At 39.3% G+C, this 17,266-nt stretch overlaps 2 protein-coding genes across 4 annotated transcripts in view; one reads left to right on the forward strand and one right to left on the reverse strand.

The window, feature by feature from the left end:
• Positions 1-1,352: 1,352 nt before the first annotated feature.
• Positions 1,353-14,055, reverse strand: LOC143104086 (sorting nexin-5). Its single transcript, XM_076268022.1, has 15 exons — positions 13,948-14,055; positions 7,950-8,163; positions 7,254-7,349; positions 7,006-7,113; positions 6,430-6,502; positions 5,897-6,024; positions 5,631-5,714; positions 5,272-5,346; positions 4,922-4,952; positions 4,731-4,815; positions 4,600-4,639; positions 4,408-4,494; positions 2,731-2,820; positions 1,923-1,988; positions 1,353-1,817 (listed from the first exon to the last, which is right to left on the reverse strand). Exons 2-15 carry the CDS (start codon positions 7,950-7,952, stop codon positions 1,674-1,676), a joined length of 1,110 nt encoding a protein of 369 aa, XP_076124137.1. The 5' UTR covers positions 7,953-8,163; positions 13,948-14,055; the 3' UTR covers positions 1,353-1,673.
• The window catches only part of LOC143104087 (junctional adhesion molecule-like), a 34,117-nt gene continuing 28,918 nt past the window's right edge, over positions 12,068-17,266 (forward strand). The window contains exon 1 of one of the 3 annotated variants that reach the window (XM_076268026.1): positions 12,068-12,243. In XM_076268026.1, the coding sequence (XP_076124141.1) occupies positions 12,192-12,243 (52 nt within the window). In that variant the 5' untranslated portion in view covers positions 12,068-12,191. The remainder of the gene's footprint in view (positions 12,244-17,266) is intronic. The other 2 variants (XM_076268024.1, XM_076268023.1) reach the window with 2 other exon arrangements.

Genomic DNA, 17,266 nt, shown 5'->3' on the forward strand with positions numbered 1-17,266 from the left:
TATTCTGCTCTGGCTGCAACTGAAAATGTGTTTGCCGACATGACTTCTGAGAGACGTTACACTGGAATTGTTTTATGTCCAGACTAACAACTGTATCGTCCCCTTGTAATTATATGGTTCTATCTGCGTTCTGAAATAATTATAGTGGATGGAATCCACTATCTTGAAATCTCCTGGCTGCTTCTTATTATTATAGTGTGGCAGTTTAAGTCAATATTCCAGGACAATCGTTCACTTTGCGATACAAGCACCAAAATTGGCATGAATAATCACTAGAACCTACTTTTTGAGGAAAGCACATTAGCCACCTGAGAAAATCCAACATGGCGGCCATTTCAAATGTAAGAAAAACGTTTTTGCTGTAGAACTTTAATGGCTGGGCGTATTTATATGATCTAGGCATCAATTTGAATGTATTTTAACATGGCAAAATAAATGGTGCAAAGAAAGAAATCTAGAAAGGGGGCAGCCGTGGCCTACTGGTTAGCGTTTCGGACTTGTAACCGGAGGGTTGCCGGTTCGAACCCCGTACTAGTAGGAATGGCTGAAGTACCCTTGAGCAAGGCACCTAACCTCACTGCTCCCCGAGCGCCGCTGTTGTTGCAGGCAGCTCACTGCGCCGGGTTTAGTGTGTGCTTCACCTCACCGTGTGTTCACTGTGTGCCGAGTGTGTTTCACTAATTCACGGATTGGGATTAATGCAGAGACCAAATTTCCCTCACGGGATCAAAAGAGTATATATACTTATACCTATACTTATTTCAAGGCTAGTTTCCAACATGGCGGCCAGAAATAGTTGGACTGCACTCGAAAATCGTTTATCGAAGCTCACTCTCGAATATCGTTGACCTCCTTTCTCACTCGAATATAATTTATTCTCTCTCTCGAATATCGATCAAGGCCATACTTCTTTAAGTTGGGAAGACTGGTGTGAGAAGAGTCCACAGTTTCAATTCTGGGAGCTTGTGATGTCAATGCAATTGGTGATGTTCTCTTTGATCAGGTCTTTCAGAGAAGCAAACTTCACTTTGTATTGTCAATCATTGTCTGCACTCATCCCCTTCTTCTTTGCAAACAATAATGTCAACTATGCTATGTCAACTAGGCTTTCCATACACCTTAAAGTGTAAGTTCCGTGTAAATTGATCCATAGCCCTGTTGTATAAACTCACCACTTGCAGCCCATCAGAAAAATAATGAGACAACGTAGGCCAAGTTATGGACTGGCAGCTTAAAGCAGATACATGCATTTAGGCCTTTTCATGCCTAAAAAGGATTAAAAAAGGACTTCCGGTTCATTTAATTTTGACAGGATAAATATAATTAACATGCGGAAAAAAGACCAAACAAAATCCATTTTCTCATTTGCATTTATTCTGTTCATTTCTGTGCAATGTCATCCCAGCAGTTCATCTGACATCAAACTATTTAGTGTGAAAAGGCAGTGTAAACAGCAACAACAAGATTCCTTGTGGAAATAATATTTGTTAATATAAGTGAAAACCACTGACATGTAATAGCCTTGGTAAGTACATAATTACAACAAGAAAATGTGCAAGGGCTTGCAATTGTGTATAAAGTGGTCACCAAAAATACACTGACTGACACTTCCCTTACATCTGTTTGAGTGTTTTAATTGTTTTCCCCTTCACCCATTTCCGTTTTGTGTTGCGTCAGTCACACTGCAGTGTTTTGCAGGCCTCCAGCTGTCTTGAGAGGAGCTCCTGGTTTTCACGCGCCGTGTGGAGCTGCTTCTCACACCAGTCAACCAGAGAGCTCCTCAGCAGAGTCACCCGGGACTTGTTGAAGCGCCCAATCTGAGTAGCACAACAGTGAAAATGGCACAGTGATGAGGCAAAGTGGTGCAATGCATCCCGTGGAAACTGACGTGGTGATAAAGTGTGGTGACAGTTAGGTCTCACCTCCTCTTTGGCAATAGAGGAGAGGTTTTCAAAATCTTTCTGAATCACTTTTTTCACTTCTTCCATCTTCAGTGAGAGAGGGAGAGAAAGAGAGCAAATGGAAAAAAATTAAGGAACTGAGAGCTTTTGATTCCTGACACAGCAAGACCGAGGCCTGATGCATGGGTGTGATTGCTACTGGAAATGCTTTGAATTGTCAAATCTTCAAAATCATCAAAGTATTGAAATTTTGGAAGTTGCATTGGTGTCTGACACCATTAGACATCTTTGTTATGTCTTCTTGTGTTTGTGTGTGTGTGTGTCTGTGTTAGTGTGTGAAATGTAAATAAGCAATGACTATTTAATCAAATTATAAATTTCTATTTAAAGCAACACAAAATTTTCATGCCCCTTGGTGTCAATATGCGTTCACAGTTTGTCAAAAAACAGATAAGGATGAAGGATAAGATGCGATGCGGCTTATTGTACACCAAATAACCTTTTTAACACAAAGTTCTGTTATGTCAATTTGTCATGACCAAGACAACTTCTGGTAATGTCACTTTGATTAATGTCAAGTTGTCATAATCAAGACAACCCAAACAATGTCAACTTGTCATGACAAAAGCTGGATGACACTTAATGACAGAAGTCATGAAAGTTTATGACATGTTTATAACATTTATGACACGTTTATGACAGTGTCATGTCACTCTTATGTCGACACTGTCAAGTAAAGTGTTACCGAAAAGGGCTACATGAATGCAGGCCATTTACCATTAATAACTGTTAATTGTTACAGTTATTAATGTAAAAAAAACATGCTTACAACAGCCTTCTTGTTGGGTTTGGCCTTTTCTGCACTCTTGGTGGCTGTCTCCAACTCTACCAATTTGCAAGTTCTTCTGAAAAGCATATCCTACAGCACAAAAATACCATTAGCTAATTCATCATTGACACTGCTTAATCAAAAAGATGAGAAATACAGAATAATATGGCACAATTATATGATGTAGGCCTATACTACATAACCTTAATTTCATAACACCCCAAAACTAATATTTTCCAGGAAAACTTGTGGTTTTATCTGTCAAATAAGATGGAGATGTCTTTTTCTTTTAAAGGAACACCCCAACATTTTGGGAATTAGCTTATTCACTGTCTCCCCCAGAGTCAGATAAAATGATACACACCCTTCTCGTCTCTGTGCTGTGCATGCAGTAACTCAGTCTGAAGCACCCACTGTTAGCATAGCTTAGCATGGTTCATAGAGGTAGGCAGTTCCAGTTCCAGCTAACCTATAGCACCCAATCTGACAAAATAACTCAATTTTCACATTAACATGTTTTGACTTGTATAATCACAACATAGGCTACAATTTTCTAAGCTTATACAAACTTGGAACTTTGTTCTCAGGACAAGCACTGCTACTTGGGCAGAGTGATTTGCACACAGCAACTGAAAAGCTGCACTATAGTGCTTTGCCTGAATGAGAATGTAGTTCCAAGCAAGATTAGAAAATGGCTGTGTTGCATTTTACATTGAATTTGTACACATTGTAATTATACTAGTCACAACATGTAAATAGAAGAATGTTTAAGTTATTTTGTCACTTTTTGGAGAACTGCCCACCTCAATGAGCTATGCTAAGCTATGCTAAGCTATGCTTACGGTGGGTGCTTCACACTGAGTTACATAAGCTAATTTCTCAAAAATGTTGGCGTGTTCCTTAAAACTTTACCTGGAAGGCCAGTATTACAGAGTCTTTTAACTGGTGTTTTGTAAATTTGTGTGGGATTTGTTTCTCATGCTGGTCAGAGGTCAGGATTTCACACTTCTCTTTCTTGTTTGTTTTTCTTGCATGAAAGAGCACTAATTCCTGAGAACAACATTTCTCAGATTTTTTTTAAACCACAACTACATCTGTGTTGATGCTCCTGTTAGTCATGTCACAACAAAAGTGATAGTAACACCTTCATAGGAAATTGCAAAAATGAGTTATATAGAAATTAAATGGCCTTTGACTTGGGGATAACCTAATGTTGCACTGAAACAGGAGGGGTTGCTGAAAATTGCCGTTATCTTCTGTAAGTCATCTATGTTAGTAATATCCAACATCAACTTTGTGAAATATTTTACTTGAGAAACGTTAAAATCTTATAAGAAAGGAGATTTCTCAGTCAAAGGGCAGCCGTGGCTTACAAGGTTAGGGCTTTGGACTTGTAACCGGAGGGTTGCCGGTTCGAACCCGAAGCAGTAGGAATGGCTGAAGTGCCCTTGAGCAAGGCACCTAACCCCTCACTGCTCCCCGAGCGCCACTGTAGCAGGCAGCTCAATGCGTCGGGATTAGTGACGTGTGTGCTTCACCTCACTGTGTGTTCACTGTGTGCTAAGTGTGTTTCACTAATTCACGGATTGGGATATGCAGAGACCAAATTTCCCTCACAGGATCAAAAGAGTATACTATACTATACTTAAAGCTTTTGAAGAGTAGAGACTTTCAAACCTTCTTAGCCTCTTGGCCACGGCATTCCATGTCTAGGCCCAGCCCCAGGGTGGACAAATTATTGTCAGCCACTTTCTCAAAATTCCTCTATGAACAAAAGCATACAAGGAAACTAGCACACGCTTCTCAAATCTCTATCACAGAATATTGGTATAAGCACAAACAATATATTGGACAAAACACAAATCATACCTTAACTGTATCAATTATTTCTGAGAGCTTCATGCATATCCTGTCAACAACCATATGAATGCGGTGGTTAGGGCGATTTGGCATTGATTGTTTTAGTAGGTAGTTGCTTTCTGTCTTACTGTTAAACTTACTTGGAGAAGTTTGCAGCGTCAGGGTCATCCTGGTGCACACACAAATGGAGAGAGGTGGAAAGATGCCCACAGGCCACTGCTAACCCTGGAACATGAATAAGATACTCACACAGGGAAAAATGTGCCGTATCAGAAATACTCAATTGCCATTTGTCTACTGTGAATACTTGTGTGATCATCTTCTTTCTTACTTTGCTCTGTCAGTACGACCTCAAGGAATTTCTGGAAGAGATACACATAACACAAAACACAAAAGTTATACTTCAACACATAAAATACACGTTTGTTTGCATACTGTACTAATTGCAATTATATTAAACATGTGGTTATATACAACAACCCATGATATGTAAATTCATGGTCTTCCTTGAATCCCCCACCATATGAATTGGTGGGAGCATGCCTATGTTCCCACAGCCCTATGTTCCCTAACCCTAACCCACCCACACCTCAGGCCTAACCCTAACCCTAACCCTAACCTTAGAAATGTGGGGACATAGGGCTGTATTTGAGAAGTGAAAGAAAACGTCTGAAGACTCACCTCAGTGGCAGCCTTACTGAAATGAGTCGTGTTCAAAATGTTATTCCTCTCATTCTGAAAGAAATCATCAAGATCCTAGAAGGTATGAAATAAATCATAGGGTCATGGGGGTTATCCAGTGTATGATCACAATGTATTTGACACTGTTTCTAGAAATGGCTTGGTTGCTGTTACAGTTTACATTTATTCTGGCATATGAATATGAACTTGGTATGCTTGGTTGGTGTGCTTTCTTGGGTCCAACTGCTTTGCTTATTGCAGAAAATCTAAACACTCCTCCTGCATTGGGTTCAACAGCACAGTAAAAACATCTCTGCTATTTGTGCAAACAGCGCTGTGAATCCAAATTCAAGTTGTACCTTGTGGTTCTCTTTCCTCAGCTCCACCATGGCGTGGCTGAGTCGGCTGAAAATGCCCTTATGCACACGCTGTTTCCCTGGAGGCTGAAGAGCACATATCTCATTCAGGACAGGAAGCAGGTATATGTAGTTAAATGATGACACATCACAGCAGTTTGATCATTACAAAATTAATTAAGGTTAGCTTTGCTTTCAAGGGTCTTTTGTGACATCCACACTATGTGGATACAGGCTAAGAACAGTAAGAGGGCTTACAGTATATTCACCTCTGAATTTGTCAGGAGATTGTCCAGGGCCTTGTTCTTGCTGAGAGTGCTGTGACTGGCCACTTGCTGCAGATAAATCTCCAGGGCTTTGCAATAGGACTTCCAGTCTTCTCCCATGGCCAGGAAACCTGGTGGATGCACAAACAGGGCCCACGAGCTTGGGTTCAGACAGGATAGTGGCAGAGCTTGTTCTTCTGCTTCCCAACCTACTTGGAAGACAGCTCAGGAAGACCCATTTGATCCGCTCATCCTAATCCATCCTACCCAGACCCAGTTCCTCTGTGTTTGGTATGTTTTAGGAGGCCAGGCTCAAGTATCAGTAAACCCACAACCTCCTTGGTCCACTTGTGTCTGATACCCCATTTACCACATCTGTTTCATGTCCAAACCATATAGTCATGTTACTGAGGTATGTAACTGCTCCAATGCCCCAAGCACTTATCTATTTGAAAAAAGTGTTTTAATCAACAGGGCCTGTACATGTATAAATATAGGTGTAGGCCTACATGTGTTGGTACATGAGTGCTGCCTACCGAGTTGCTTCAGGGCTTTGGCTTGTGCTTGAGACTGAGAAGATGATACTGGTTTTCCTGGAAGAGGTGGGAACTATGAAACAGAGGTTTAAAAGATGTGGTTACACTTTACTTGACAGTATCAACATAAGAGTGACATGACACTGTCATGAACGTGTCATAAACAAGTAATAAATGATTATGACATAATGCTTCTATTATTAAATGACATTCGTTTTTTGTCATAACAAGTTAGGATTAGGATTAGGGTTAGGGTTAGGGTTAGAGGTTAGGGTTAGGGTTCATGTGTCATGACAGTGTCATGTGTTCATGACAGTGTCATGCCACTCTTATGTCGATACTGTCAAGTAATGTGTTACCAAAGAGGTAAATGCTTTAAAGTCCCATCCCATAAATGACATATAAGTAATGCCTGTTTTGGTAGAAGGTAGCTTACAAGGTAATAATTGTCCAGTTATCAAGACCCTTACAGCAGACATGACATATTCTGTGCCAGGGTTACAGTGTAAAGAATTCCCTGATCAAATATTAGGACATGAAGCTTTAGGGCAGACATGAGAGTGATAAAGCACTGACTATGATCCCCTGAAGTCCAGACACATCCTCTTGACTGAACAGACCCTGCTGCAGCCACTCAAAGTCCTCAAACGTGCGGCAAACGCAGATCCCCACGTCACTGTTCAGCTACACAGCACAGGGAAAGACAGGAAAATGAGAGGGTGAAAGGGGTTTGATTAAAAGAGGTGTAGACACCAGGTGTGAATGCAGGTATGAGATCATATTGGGGATTAGGGCCATGGGTTGGGATAGGAGGTTTGGCTAACCTTCTGAGAGGTGATGGTGAAGATGAGGGCATCTCCATCTGCAGTGACCTCTGTGACCCTGATGCTGTCTGCACTGACACTCAGGCCAGACTCCTCCTGAAGCCAACAGGCGTCCATACACAACAGCACAGTAAGATATGTGCATATTCATAACAATGTGCATGTGTAAAATAACAAATGGCATGTATTAATCAGGTGTTAAAAACAACACTTTGGCAGGCACACAGACATCACACACAACCACACACCGAGTTAAGTCCTTGAATATGAAATCAAAACTGTGATACGATCAAATCATTTGAGCCCACAATATTAAATGTCACTTAGTAAAATGCCAAAGGTTTTATTAAACCTGAAACAGTTTCATTAGAACATTTCAGGAATTATAGATGACATATAAATATTGAAAAGGAGAGAAGGAACAATGAAGATATAAAGCTTAACACAGTGGCATGTTCCAACTTCTGTTTTACAGCCATGCTGGCAGAATGAATGACAAGAATCATGATACAATGGTGCAACTTCTAAATTGAGTTTTGTATCTCTTATCGTTATCGTTTAAACACTGAACATTTATGTTCACATAAAGTGATTCTACTCCGGAGTGTCATCACAGGATAACTGTCATGTGACCTGGTGATGATCACAGGTAAAGTAAAGTAAAGCTGAAAATTGAGCAATTCTTTATACTTTTACCATTCTTTTCCTGTGTAGATATGTCTTAATGCCACCTCAAGAAATCCTTTTTATGCGATCTTTAAAAGTTCTTCACCTTCGAAAGTCCTCTGATAGAAGAGAATTCCACACAGACTGAATTCCACAGCGTAAAACGCAGTCATCAAAAACAACGGTCTGAGCTGACAGGATTTCCTTTAGGTCGAAGGTCACCGTGGCCTCATAAATGTGTTTTCTGGAAGAGCGAAAAAGGGAGAGAGGCAGAGAGAGTTACTGAGTAACAGCCACTTTTCAGACGCAATAAGAGCACCACTGCATGGCTTATTCTGTTGGCAAAAAATGTTGGCATTATGTTTATTTTCATAAAAGTATTGGAATGTGTATACTGTATGTTTATAGTTTTTAAGATTGGGTCAAATCTGTATAAATAAATAATTGTGATGCATGTGGGAAATCTACTAAAATTAGTTTAATCTTGGGAGTTTTCCAAGATATGTAAACAATACTCACAATGTATATCCCAGATAAGTGGGTCAGTTGTACTGGTATTAAAAGATCATAAAAGCACATCCCATTCAAATCAATTAAGTGAATGTCATTTTCATTACAGCAAGCATAGGGCTTTGCTTTGGTGACTTTACAGAAGACATGATAACATTATTCATCATTTTATGAAACACAACAGACATGATAACATTAAACAAAATGTGTTACACTACTACACTGCATAAACCATGGACATGCACACTGCAGTTCTATTACACTGCATGCATGATCTTGTTGCAATACATTCCTACATGCAGTAGAATACAGTGTCGTCAGTGGTGCAACGTGGTCATGCAGGACAGTGGCAAGGTGTTACGGCTACTGTATATGTGTTCCCTGTGATGTATGTTTGTTTTCTAAAAACTCTCTGAATTTTGAAGGAAACTGCCGAAACCATGATATATGTAGCATGAAGGAGACTTGACTGGACATAAAAAGTGCATTTTTGAAGCTATGCGTCATTTTTGTAATGCATTATGTTGGAAAAACTTCCGTTATGGATGTGACAGTTTCACGTTATGGATGTGACGTGTCTGAACCAGTCCTCCACAAACTACATAAAACACATTGTATTGAACTTACAAACACAATATAAATGGTAATTATGAAAAACTAGCAATGAAATTATTGCTTCATCAGTGCCTATTAAGATCCACAGAAAGAATCAGGACAAGTCATTTAAAATATAAAAAAGAAATATGGTTTTTTTTTTTACTGTCATCAATTTTGGTCAATGATTCCGGGTTACTGAAACACCAGGGAACATGACATTTGTTGGCCACTCCCCCACTGCGCTAGGCTAAAAAGCTAGCCCTACCTAAACCGTTGCACCCAAGATGATAAAATGATTATGGTATAACCGCATCAACCTAGCCCATACCCACTCATTAGTGATTTGCACACATACAGTACATGTGCGCACACACACACACATACACACACACACACAGACAGGCAAGCACATACACGCACATGCACAAACACCCACACACACATTTACACACAGGCACACACACGCACGTGCGCACGCACACACACCCACACACAGTTAGCACCCTAACACACACACACACACACACACACACACTCGTATACACAAAAGCAAACTCACACATGCACACACTCATTTACATGCACATGAGTTGCAGGAGTATCATATTTTGTACCGCTATGCGGTACATCTAGTTTATTACTGGCGTTACTCATGTTACTCTGTGGGTATTAGCTACAGATGATCTGACACTTCAAATGCTGGCATATCGTGTTGTAAACCTTTGTCAATGAGCGTCACATTTCAAATTAAACTGTGTTACTGTAAACAGATGTGAACGGCAGACTGAACACATCTGCAACAGAAGGAGGTTGCTACGTTAACTCCAGCTGCAAAGTCAGCCATCCTCACCAACTAACACGATCATCCAGTTACTGTACAACAACAGTATGACAATTACGCGTTACTGTAATCGCTCAGATTTTCATATTGGACCACTCGTAAATAGGCTATGTCAATCACTGGAGGTATTTTAATCTTTTTATTTTGTTTTGCTAATGCTGAGGCCTTCCTGTGGTTTTGATCAGCTTAATAATCTCTGAAACATCAATTGTAAACACTAAGGTGAAATGTGTTGCCACCAGAACAGACAGAGGCATTATTATGCCACCAGAACAGACGTTTATCAGCTTTGAGGTAAAATAAAGTCTCCAGTCTTGTAAATTCACATTATGTAACATCCATAACGTCACATCCATAATGCACCATTAAAGGTTTTGAAAGTAAGAAAGGCGCACAATCTTTTAATCATACTTTACATTGATATACATCAGCTTTGCACAGACACTTTGGACATTGTTGCATCAACACTGTGTAGCATAAACTTTTCCTATAAAACGTTATGGATGACATGGCCATGGAACTTGCTGACTTAAAAACAAAAGCCTTACAAATGTGAAGAGCTGTGCTCTTAAGGCAAACTGAGCATACACATTGCTCTACCATTCTCTTGTCAATCTGGAATTTGTCAAATGATAACAATTTGTTGGAACCTTGAGTCCATTTATCTCCTTTTTAAACATGTATAATATTGCCAAGTGAAAACTGTTGTTTCTGTATGGTTGCACACCATATTTATGATGTAAGAAGAGTGTAATTCTCCATGAAATTCAATCAGATCAGTTACAAACAATAAAATATAGACCTAAATGAACATTTTAACAATAGTTCTATTTGTGTGTGCACAACTTTTTTTTTCCATGGTAAGGATGACCTTTGCATGGAATTGCACTGTAATAAATCCCACTGGTTGGGTACATTTTAAAAAGTGTTATTGTTATTTATTAGGATTGGGGGTCAGTGGTGGGTTTTTGTTCACCCCTAAAGGGCCAGCATGTTTTTACAGTTTTTTCTGATTGCTTAGGCACATTTTTTGTAACTATGGCTTTTTTTGCAAAACTCTACACACAAATGGCAAAACCTCTCACCCAATCAGCAAAACATTGTAGTTCTCTTGCAAAAGCTAACACACCTTGCTTAACTCTTCACACCTTCGTAAAAATGGTGTTTTCGTATCTAACAGTAAACACAAGCCATCACAATAGTAAGCACACAATGTGCCAACAACACACTGATGGTATGAATAAAAAACACATCTGGCTTTTGCTTTCTCTGTGCACAAGGTAGACTATGTCAGTTTGAGGTCATACTTTTGTCATAGTTCTGTAAACATACAGGGATCCAAACTTCAAGTATTACTGTAGAGTTTATTTGCACACATCAAAACAAACACAAGTGTGTTTTTCCAAGTCAAAACACAAAATAGCATTTCACTGAGACAAAACAAATCAGTCTACATCGGGTCGTCTCTTTCAAAATTCTCTCTACATCACATGCAATGTCCTAGTCCAAGGCACCGGGAAAAATATATTCTGGAATGACATATCCAGGCCTGACATGACAATATCCCCACATGTAGACTGTTTTTTTGTCTGTAAAAGGGCTATTTCTTTCTCTTCTCACTCTTCCTGCTCACTCCATTGTACCCATTGTACATTACCTGTGGCTTATTTATAGTGCTTAGGCTGATTGCAAAGTGAACTAATTATCTAAAACTGTTTTCACATGAGAAAGTGTGCCAGAGAGTTGGCAAAATAGTGTTAATAATAGCCATTGTGCCTACAGTTGTGCAAAGTGTGTGTTACAAAATTGCAAACTGAGTGCAAAGCCGTGTTTGTGCTTTTAGTTTTGCGAACTCAGTGAGTGGTTTTGCCATTTGTGTGTAGAGTTTTGCAAAAAAGCCAGTTACAAAAAATGTGTTTAAGCATTCAGAAAAAACTGTAATGGGTGGACCTTTGTGAAGTGGAATGGGCCACTGCGTTCTACATTAAAATTTCTGTCAGCAACCGTAAGACAAGACCCCTTTTTTAATTGGTATTTTAGAGGCCTATAAGGTTATATACAATTTTAAAAAAGGCTTATTTCATACATATTGAAAATGCTTGTATAGTTTCTGACAGTGGTTGCATCATTGCTGTTGGGGAGTTGAGCTGAAAACAGAACTTTATTGTTGCTCTCCTCAACCACTTTCGTGTGATGCAGTTTCAGGGGATGGCGGAGACAAACAAATAGAGAAGTGTAAAAGGAAGGATGTTGTATTAGAGCTGCTAACACCCTTGGTTTGTGTGAGAGAAAGACGTAGACAGCAAAGGCGACTATCAGTAAAAATGCCGTGGATTATTTTGCTTTTCTTCTGCTGGATGGTCAGAATTGCAACAGGTGAGTTACTACAACACCAGACTGAATTATGACCCAGACTGAATATGACTTTTCAATCTTGTCTCAATTCATCACCAGTCATACATTTCAGAGTGTATACGTGTTACGTGTTGCTAGGTTGCTTTCATGACAGGGATCAGTGAAATCTGATCATGTAGGCAAACTGTTTGTATAAACCACAGTACATATGTTGAACTAGATGTTGAACTAGTATGAAAGTATGACCCCCGCCCAGTCCAGCACATTTTTTCCACAAAAATAAGTCACGTTTTTCAAATTGTTTTCATTTCCTACTTTGTTCCTTTTTTGTGTTTTTGGTAATTGAGTGTGTGCAGTGTGTGGTTGTTTTTGTGTATATGTGTGCTTCTGTGTGTGTTTATTGAGTATGTGTGCCTGCATGTCTGTTTTTTTGTGTGTTTTTGTGTGTGTGTGTTTGTGTGTGTTTGTGTATGTAGGTGTGAGGGTGTGTGTGTGTATGTGTACTGGCCACTATGCACTGAAGCCATGTGTAGAGATGGGATTTGTTGATAGTTAATATGTCCTGTCCAATGTCTTCCTGTGTCATTGTCTTATGGGGGGAATGTGTAATGCTAATGTGATTGGGGTCTGTGAGTGTTTGTTTCTTGTTACCTTGTCTGGTTATGTCAAGACAGAGGCAGATAACAACATGTCCACAATACCACAATTAAAAGCAACAGTAAACAGTTATAGAAAGTTAGTAAGGCTACATTAAGAATAATAATGATAAACAATAATGTCAGTACAATTTCAATGATCTATAATGAAAATCACAAGAATGCACTGGGCAACTCATTCCACCAACGATGAACCACTGAGGAAAATAATCTTGAATTTGACCAAGCTAATGTACTAAGATTTTTCATTACAGTAGTTTAACTTCACATCCTTTTTCAAACATTAAAGGGACACCAGGCAAGCCTGATGTTTTTTTCTCTACGAAACTCCCCCTGCTCGGTCTGAAGCTCTTTTCCTTTTCTTTGCATCTTCCGTCAAGGGTTTTCGCTGCTTCTTCGCCGGCTCTGCCATTATACACACGTTTGCAACAATCGCTAGCATTTCGTTAGCCTGCCTCTGTGCTGTGGATGCAGGATGTAAACTAATCCTGCTTCGGTCGGCGGGTACGATACACTGAACTTGCAACGGGATATACTTCCTACAGGCAGTAGGGGCGGGCGAGAGTCTTCATTCGCCCTGCAATGAGTCATTTAACCATATACCGACTTACGAAGATGAGTAATTAACATGAAAACGTTGCCTGGTGTCCCTTTAACATACAGAAAGACTCCAAACTTCAATAAGATTAACTGTGCTGAACAAATGGGAAACATCTTTTAACAGCTAAAATAAATTGAATATCTTGGTGTGAAACTCCCTTGCACAATTCTTTAATCAACAATCACTATTATTTATAAAAGATAGCAACTCTGAGTCTGCACTGCTATTGCAAGCATGGATCAGAGGCCAAAGGCAGAGTAGCTTCACTCCTGAAGATAATAGAAAAAACACTCATAGGCCGAATTACAGTCAAAACTCTCCCACAGCTCAACTATCTATTCTCTATGATCCAAAATATAAAATACGAAACAACTAAACGGACTTCAAGCACCAAATTCTATGCACTACTTTCTGGCAAACCAATTACAATATTTATTAAAATGGACTCAACAACAGATACATACTTACCCATGGCTTGCTTTAGAACAGAATCTATGCACCCCCTTTTCAAACGCAGACCTCCCCTTCTTACCACAGTCAATCTAAAATAAGGACTTCTTTCATAACACCACAATATCCTTGACTCTGACAGCCTGGTGGAAAGCCAACAAAGTTACCAAATCAGCCCTATACCATGTAGACTCACCCGACTCTGGCACAACCCTGACTTCCGGCGACTACACAATTCACCAATAGCAGCAAAAGGGAATCACCCACCTCTATCACGTTTTCGAAAACCACAAATTTAAGTGGAATAGACCGGTTTCAGGTCCCTAACAACCGTATTCAAGAACGAACTCGGAGGACAAGCACTAGTTGTTTACACTGACAGCGCAAAGAAAACAAGCTGGCTGAACTTGATATAAGATGAAGAATAAAAACATATTGCCGAAATATTTTGGTGTAGCCGAGTCTGGATTGTTTTCATCTAGAGGTGTAGTGGATTTACCTATGAAAAAGCAACGGATTTTACGGAAGGTAGGCTAAACATGTGGCCAGTCACTGTAAAGTTAGGTTAGGCTTAAGCTAATGTTAACGTTAGGGCTTCGACTGCAGAAACAATTAGTTCAGATTTAGAGAGAACATTACCTAACTACTTACTCAAAGGGTACATAATGACAGGGGTGGACAATCATTTCCCCCTGAGGTCAGAGGATAATTACTTTGATAAAGTAGCCTAGGCTGGCCACACATTGCACGATTGACTGAATAACGTTACAATGCACAAAATGCATTGTGCTGGATGTTAACTGACAGGACAGGAGCCTATGACGGATTAGCTATAAGATAGGCTACCTTATAGTAGGCCTATGCAATAACGTTACTTGCAAGCCCATGTCTTCTTTTCTAAAACAAACAACTCAAATGGAGTGTCAACTTTAACTTTAGGCTACCCTGCATATTGTCATTTGCGTGAAATGTAACGTTAGGCTAACGTTAGCCTCCGTTCTCATGGATCATAAGTCTCTCATTAAAATGATATGCTGAGGAATATGATAAAAAAAAACACTTTGTTAACGTCACTACCCTATGTTATTTAGCCTACATGACTTGAGTTTTTCCTCTTGAGCATGATGAAGATAACATTTGTGGCATAACTTCGTAGCTTCATAATGCATGCTTCGTATCCAAATGTCTAGCACCTGGCCTGCCTACTTTATTGGCGTTTTAATTTTTTTTTAGCTTTGAACGGACACATCACAAAAAATGAAATGTCTCCTGTACCACACAGGGGAATTTCCGTCTGCTTTTCTCTGCCAAAGTTAACAATTTTCAACCTCCTTTCAACTCTCTGGGTTTGCTTGTCCTCCGAGTTCGTCCTTAACGACGGTTGTTAGGGACCTGTACTTCGGCGGTGATTGATGACGTTTCAGAACGATTTTCAAGTTCATGAGAACAAGAAAAAGAACGTCTGCCATTGACATACACTGTTGAACTTCAAATTGTGTGGCTGTGAAAACAATAAGTTGTGCATATGTAAAAGGGGGGTGAAATGGAATCCTTATAACATGTACTTTCAGAATATATATAGATGTTTATACCAAGTTCGCCTTTGTGAGTGCCAGGCCATACTAAGTGTGTACCGAGTCATATACTATAGGCCTGTCATTGGCCACTGTTGAACTTCAAATTGTGTGGCTGTGAAAACAATAAGTTGTGCATATGTAAAAGGGGGGTGAAATGGAATCCTTATAACATGTACTTTCAGAATATATATAGATATTTATACCAAATTCGCCTTTGTAGGTACCAGGCCATACTAAGTGTGTACCGAGTCATATACTATGTCTGCCATTGACATACACTGTTGAACTTCAAATTGTGTGGCTGTGAAAACAGTAAGTTGTGCATATGTAAAAGGGGGGTGAAATGGAATCCTTATAACATGTACTTTCAGAATATATATAGATGTTTATACCAAGTTCGCCTTTGTGAGTACTAATTATCTTGCCATTTCATCCATTGGACAAACCTATAATCTCAGAATACGTTTCAACAGAAGAAGCCACAGCATACAAAAAAAGAACAATATGTCTGCCTTTAAAGATATCTGGAATCCTTTCATAACTTTTCTACTAACCCAACAGTGAATGTAAGCCATGTATTCCCCTCACTCTCTTCCTTCCTTCTCCTCTTCTACTTCCCATTCCTCCCAACAATTTGTCTAGTCACACACTCAATACAGATATACTGACACATTCACTACAGTAGAATTACATCTCCTCACACGAACGCATGCACACACACGTACACACACACACTTATACACACACATGCAAGTACATTGCAATACTTCTAATTCAAACCATTCCCACACTACCCCTACCCCTTAACTGTTTTGTAAATAACTGTATTATCTGCTGTCTGCAGAGATGGGAAGTAACAAAGTACAAATACTTCGTTACTGTAGGCTACTCAAGTAGATTTTTCAGATATTTTTACTTTACTTTACTATTTATTTTTGAGGCGACTTTTTGTAGTGGAGGCTGCTAAACGCAAGTATAGGCAAAACGCAGTTTAGAAATTTCATACATAGTTTCTCCACCTCTTATTAGAGTTTATCCACCTCTCAAAAGAGTTAATTCCCCAATTACAGCTGTTAGCATTTAAAAATCACACTGTATTATCCACAATAACAATATGTATATTGTACACTCATCAACACTCTATGAACCACTTAATGCCACTTGTATTGTTATAAACACTGGACAATATACCTCCACCATAATCAAACATGTTCTTACTGTGATCACAGAATTCATAGTTTACCCACCTCTTATTATATATTTTACCACTACATTTCTGGTCTTGAAATATTCACAGGAATCCATAGGAATTAAATATTCATGTTGTTTTATCCAATATTAGTTGTGCAGATGTATAGCCCATCTCATACACACCCATGAAGCCAACAAAGAAAATGCATAAATAGAGACTTTTATGTAATTATTCCATTTTGTGTAGTCATTCTATATCAGAACCTGACACACAATCCAAATAGTCCTCAGACCTCAGAAATGCATACTTTTATTGTCAGTATGCATTTTGGGTAACCAAAAGTCCTATGAGGAGTTTCCATAAGGCATTACAAAACGCATGACCATACCTTGGCAAATAATGGTCTAAAATACTGATTTTTTATTCTATATTGATCTACTTTTGCACACAGCTTCGCAAGACCTGGTGCTAGGGCTCAATTGTGTTTCTAAAATCATATCAAGAGACCTAGAGGGCTGAAATTTTGTCAGTTCAGAGATGCTTGTTATCCGGCAGAAAGAAAAAACAA

The sequence above is a fragment of the Alosa pseudoharengus genome, unplaced genomic scaffold, assembly GCF_046254945.1.
Source record: "Alosa pseudoharengus isolate Yale_2024_CS ecotype anadromous, Long Island Sound unplaced genomic scaffold, YU_APseudo_1.1 YU_APseudo_1.1_scf_5, whole genome shotgun sequence".
Classification (NCBI taxonomy): domain Eukaryota; kingdom Metazoa; phylum Chordata; class Actinopteri; order Clupeiformes; family Clupeidae; genus Alosa; species Alosa pseudoharengus.

Bases quoted from the DNA above. Each gene is read 5' to 3' on its own strand.
- LOC143104086 (XM_076268022.1), bottom strand. The intron at 4,640-4,730 runs GTAAGTTTAACA...GGTTGTTGACAG, and splicing joins GACGCTGCAAACTTCTCCAA to GATATGCATGAAGCTCTCAG. The intron at 2,821-4,407 runs GTTTGAAAGTCT...TTTGTGCTGTAG, and splicing joins GTGGCCAAGAGGCTAAGAAG to GATATGCTTTTCAGAAGAAC.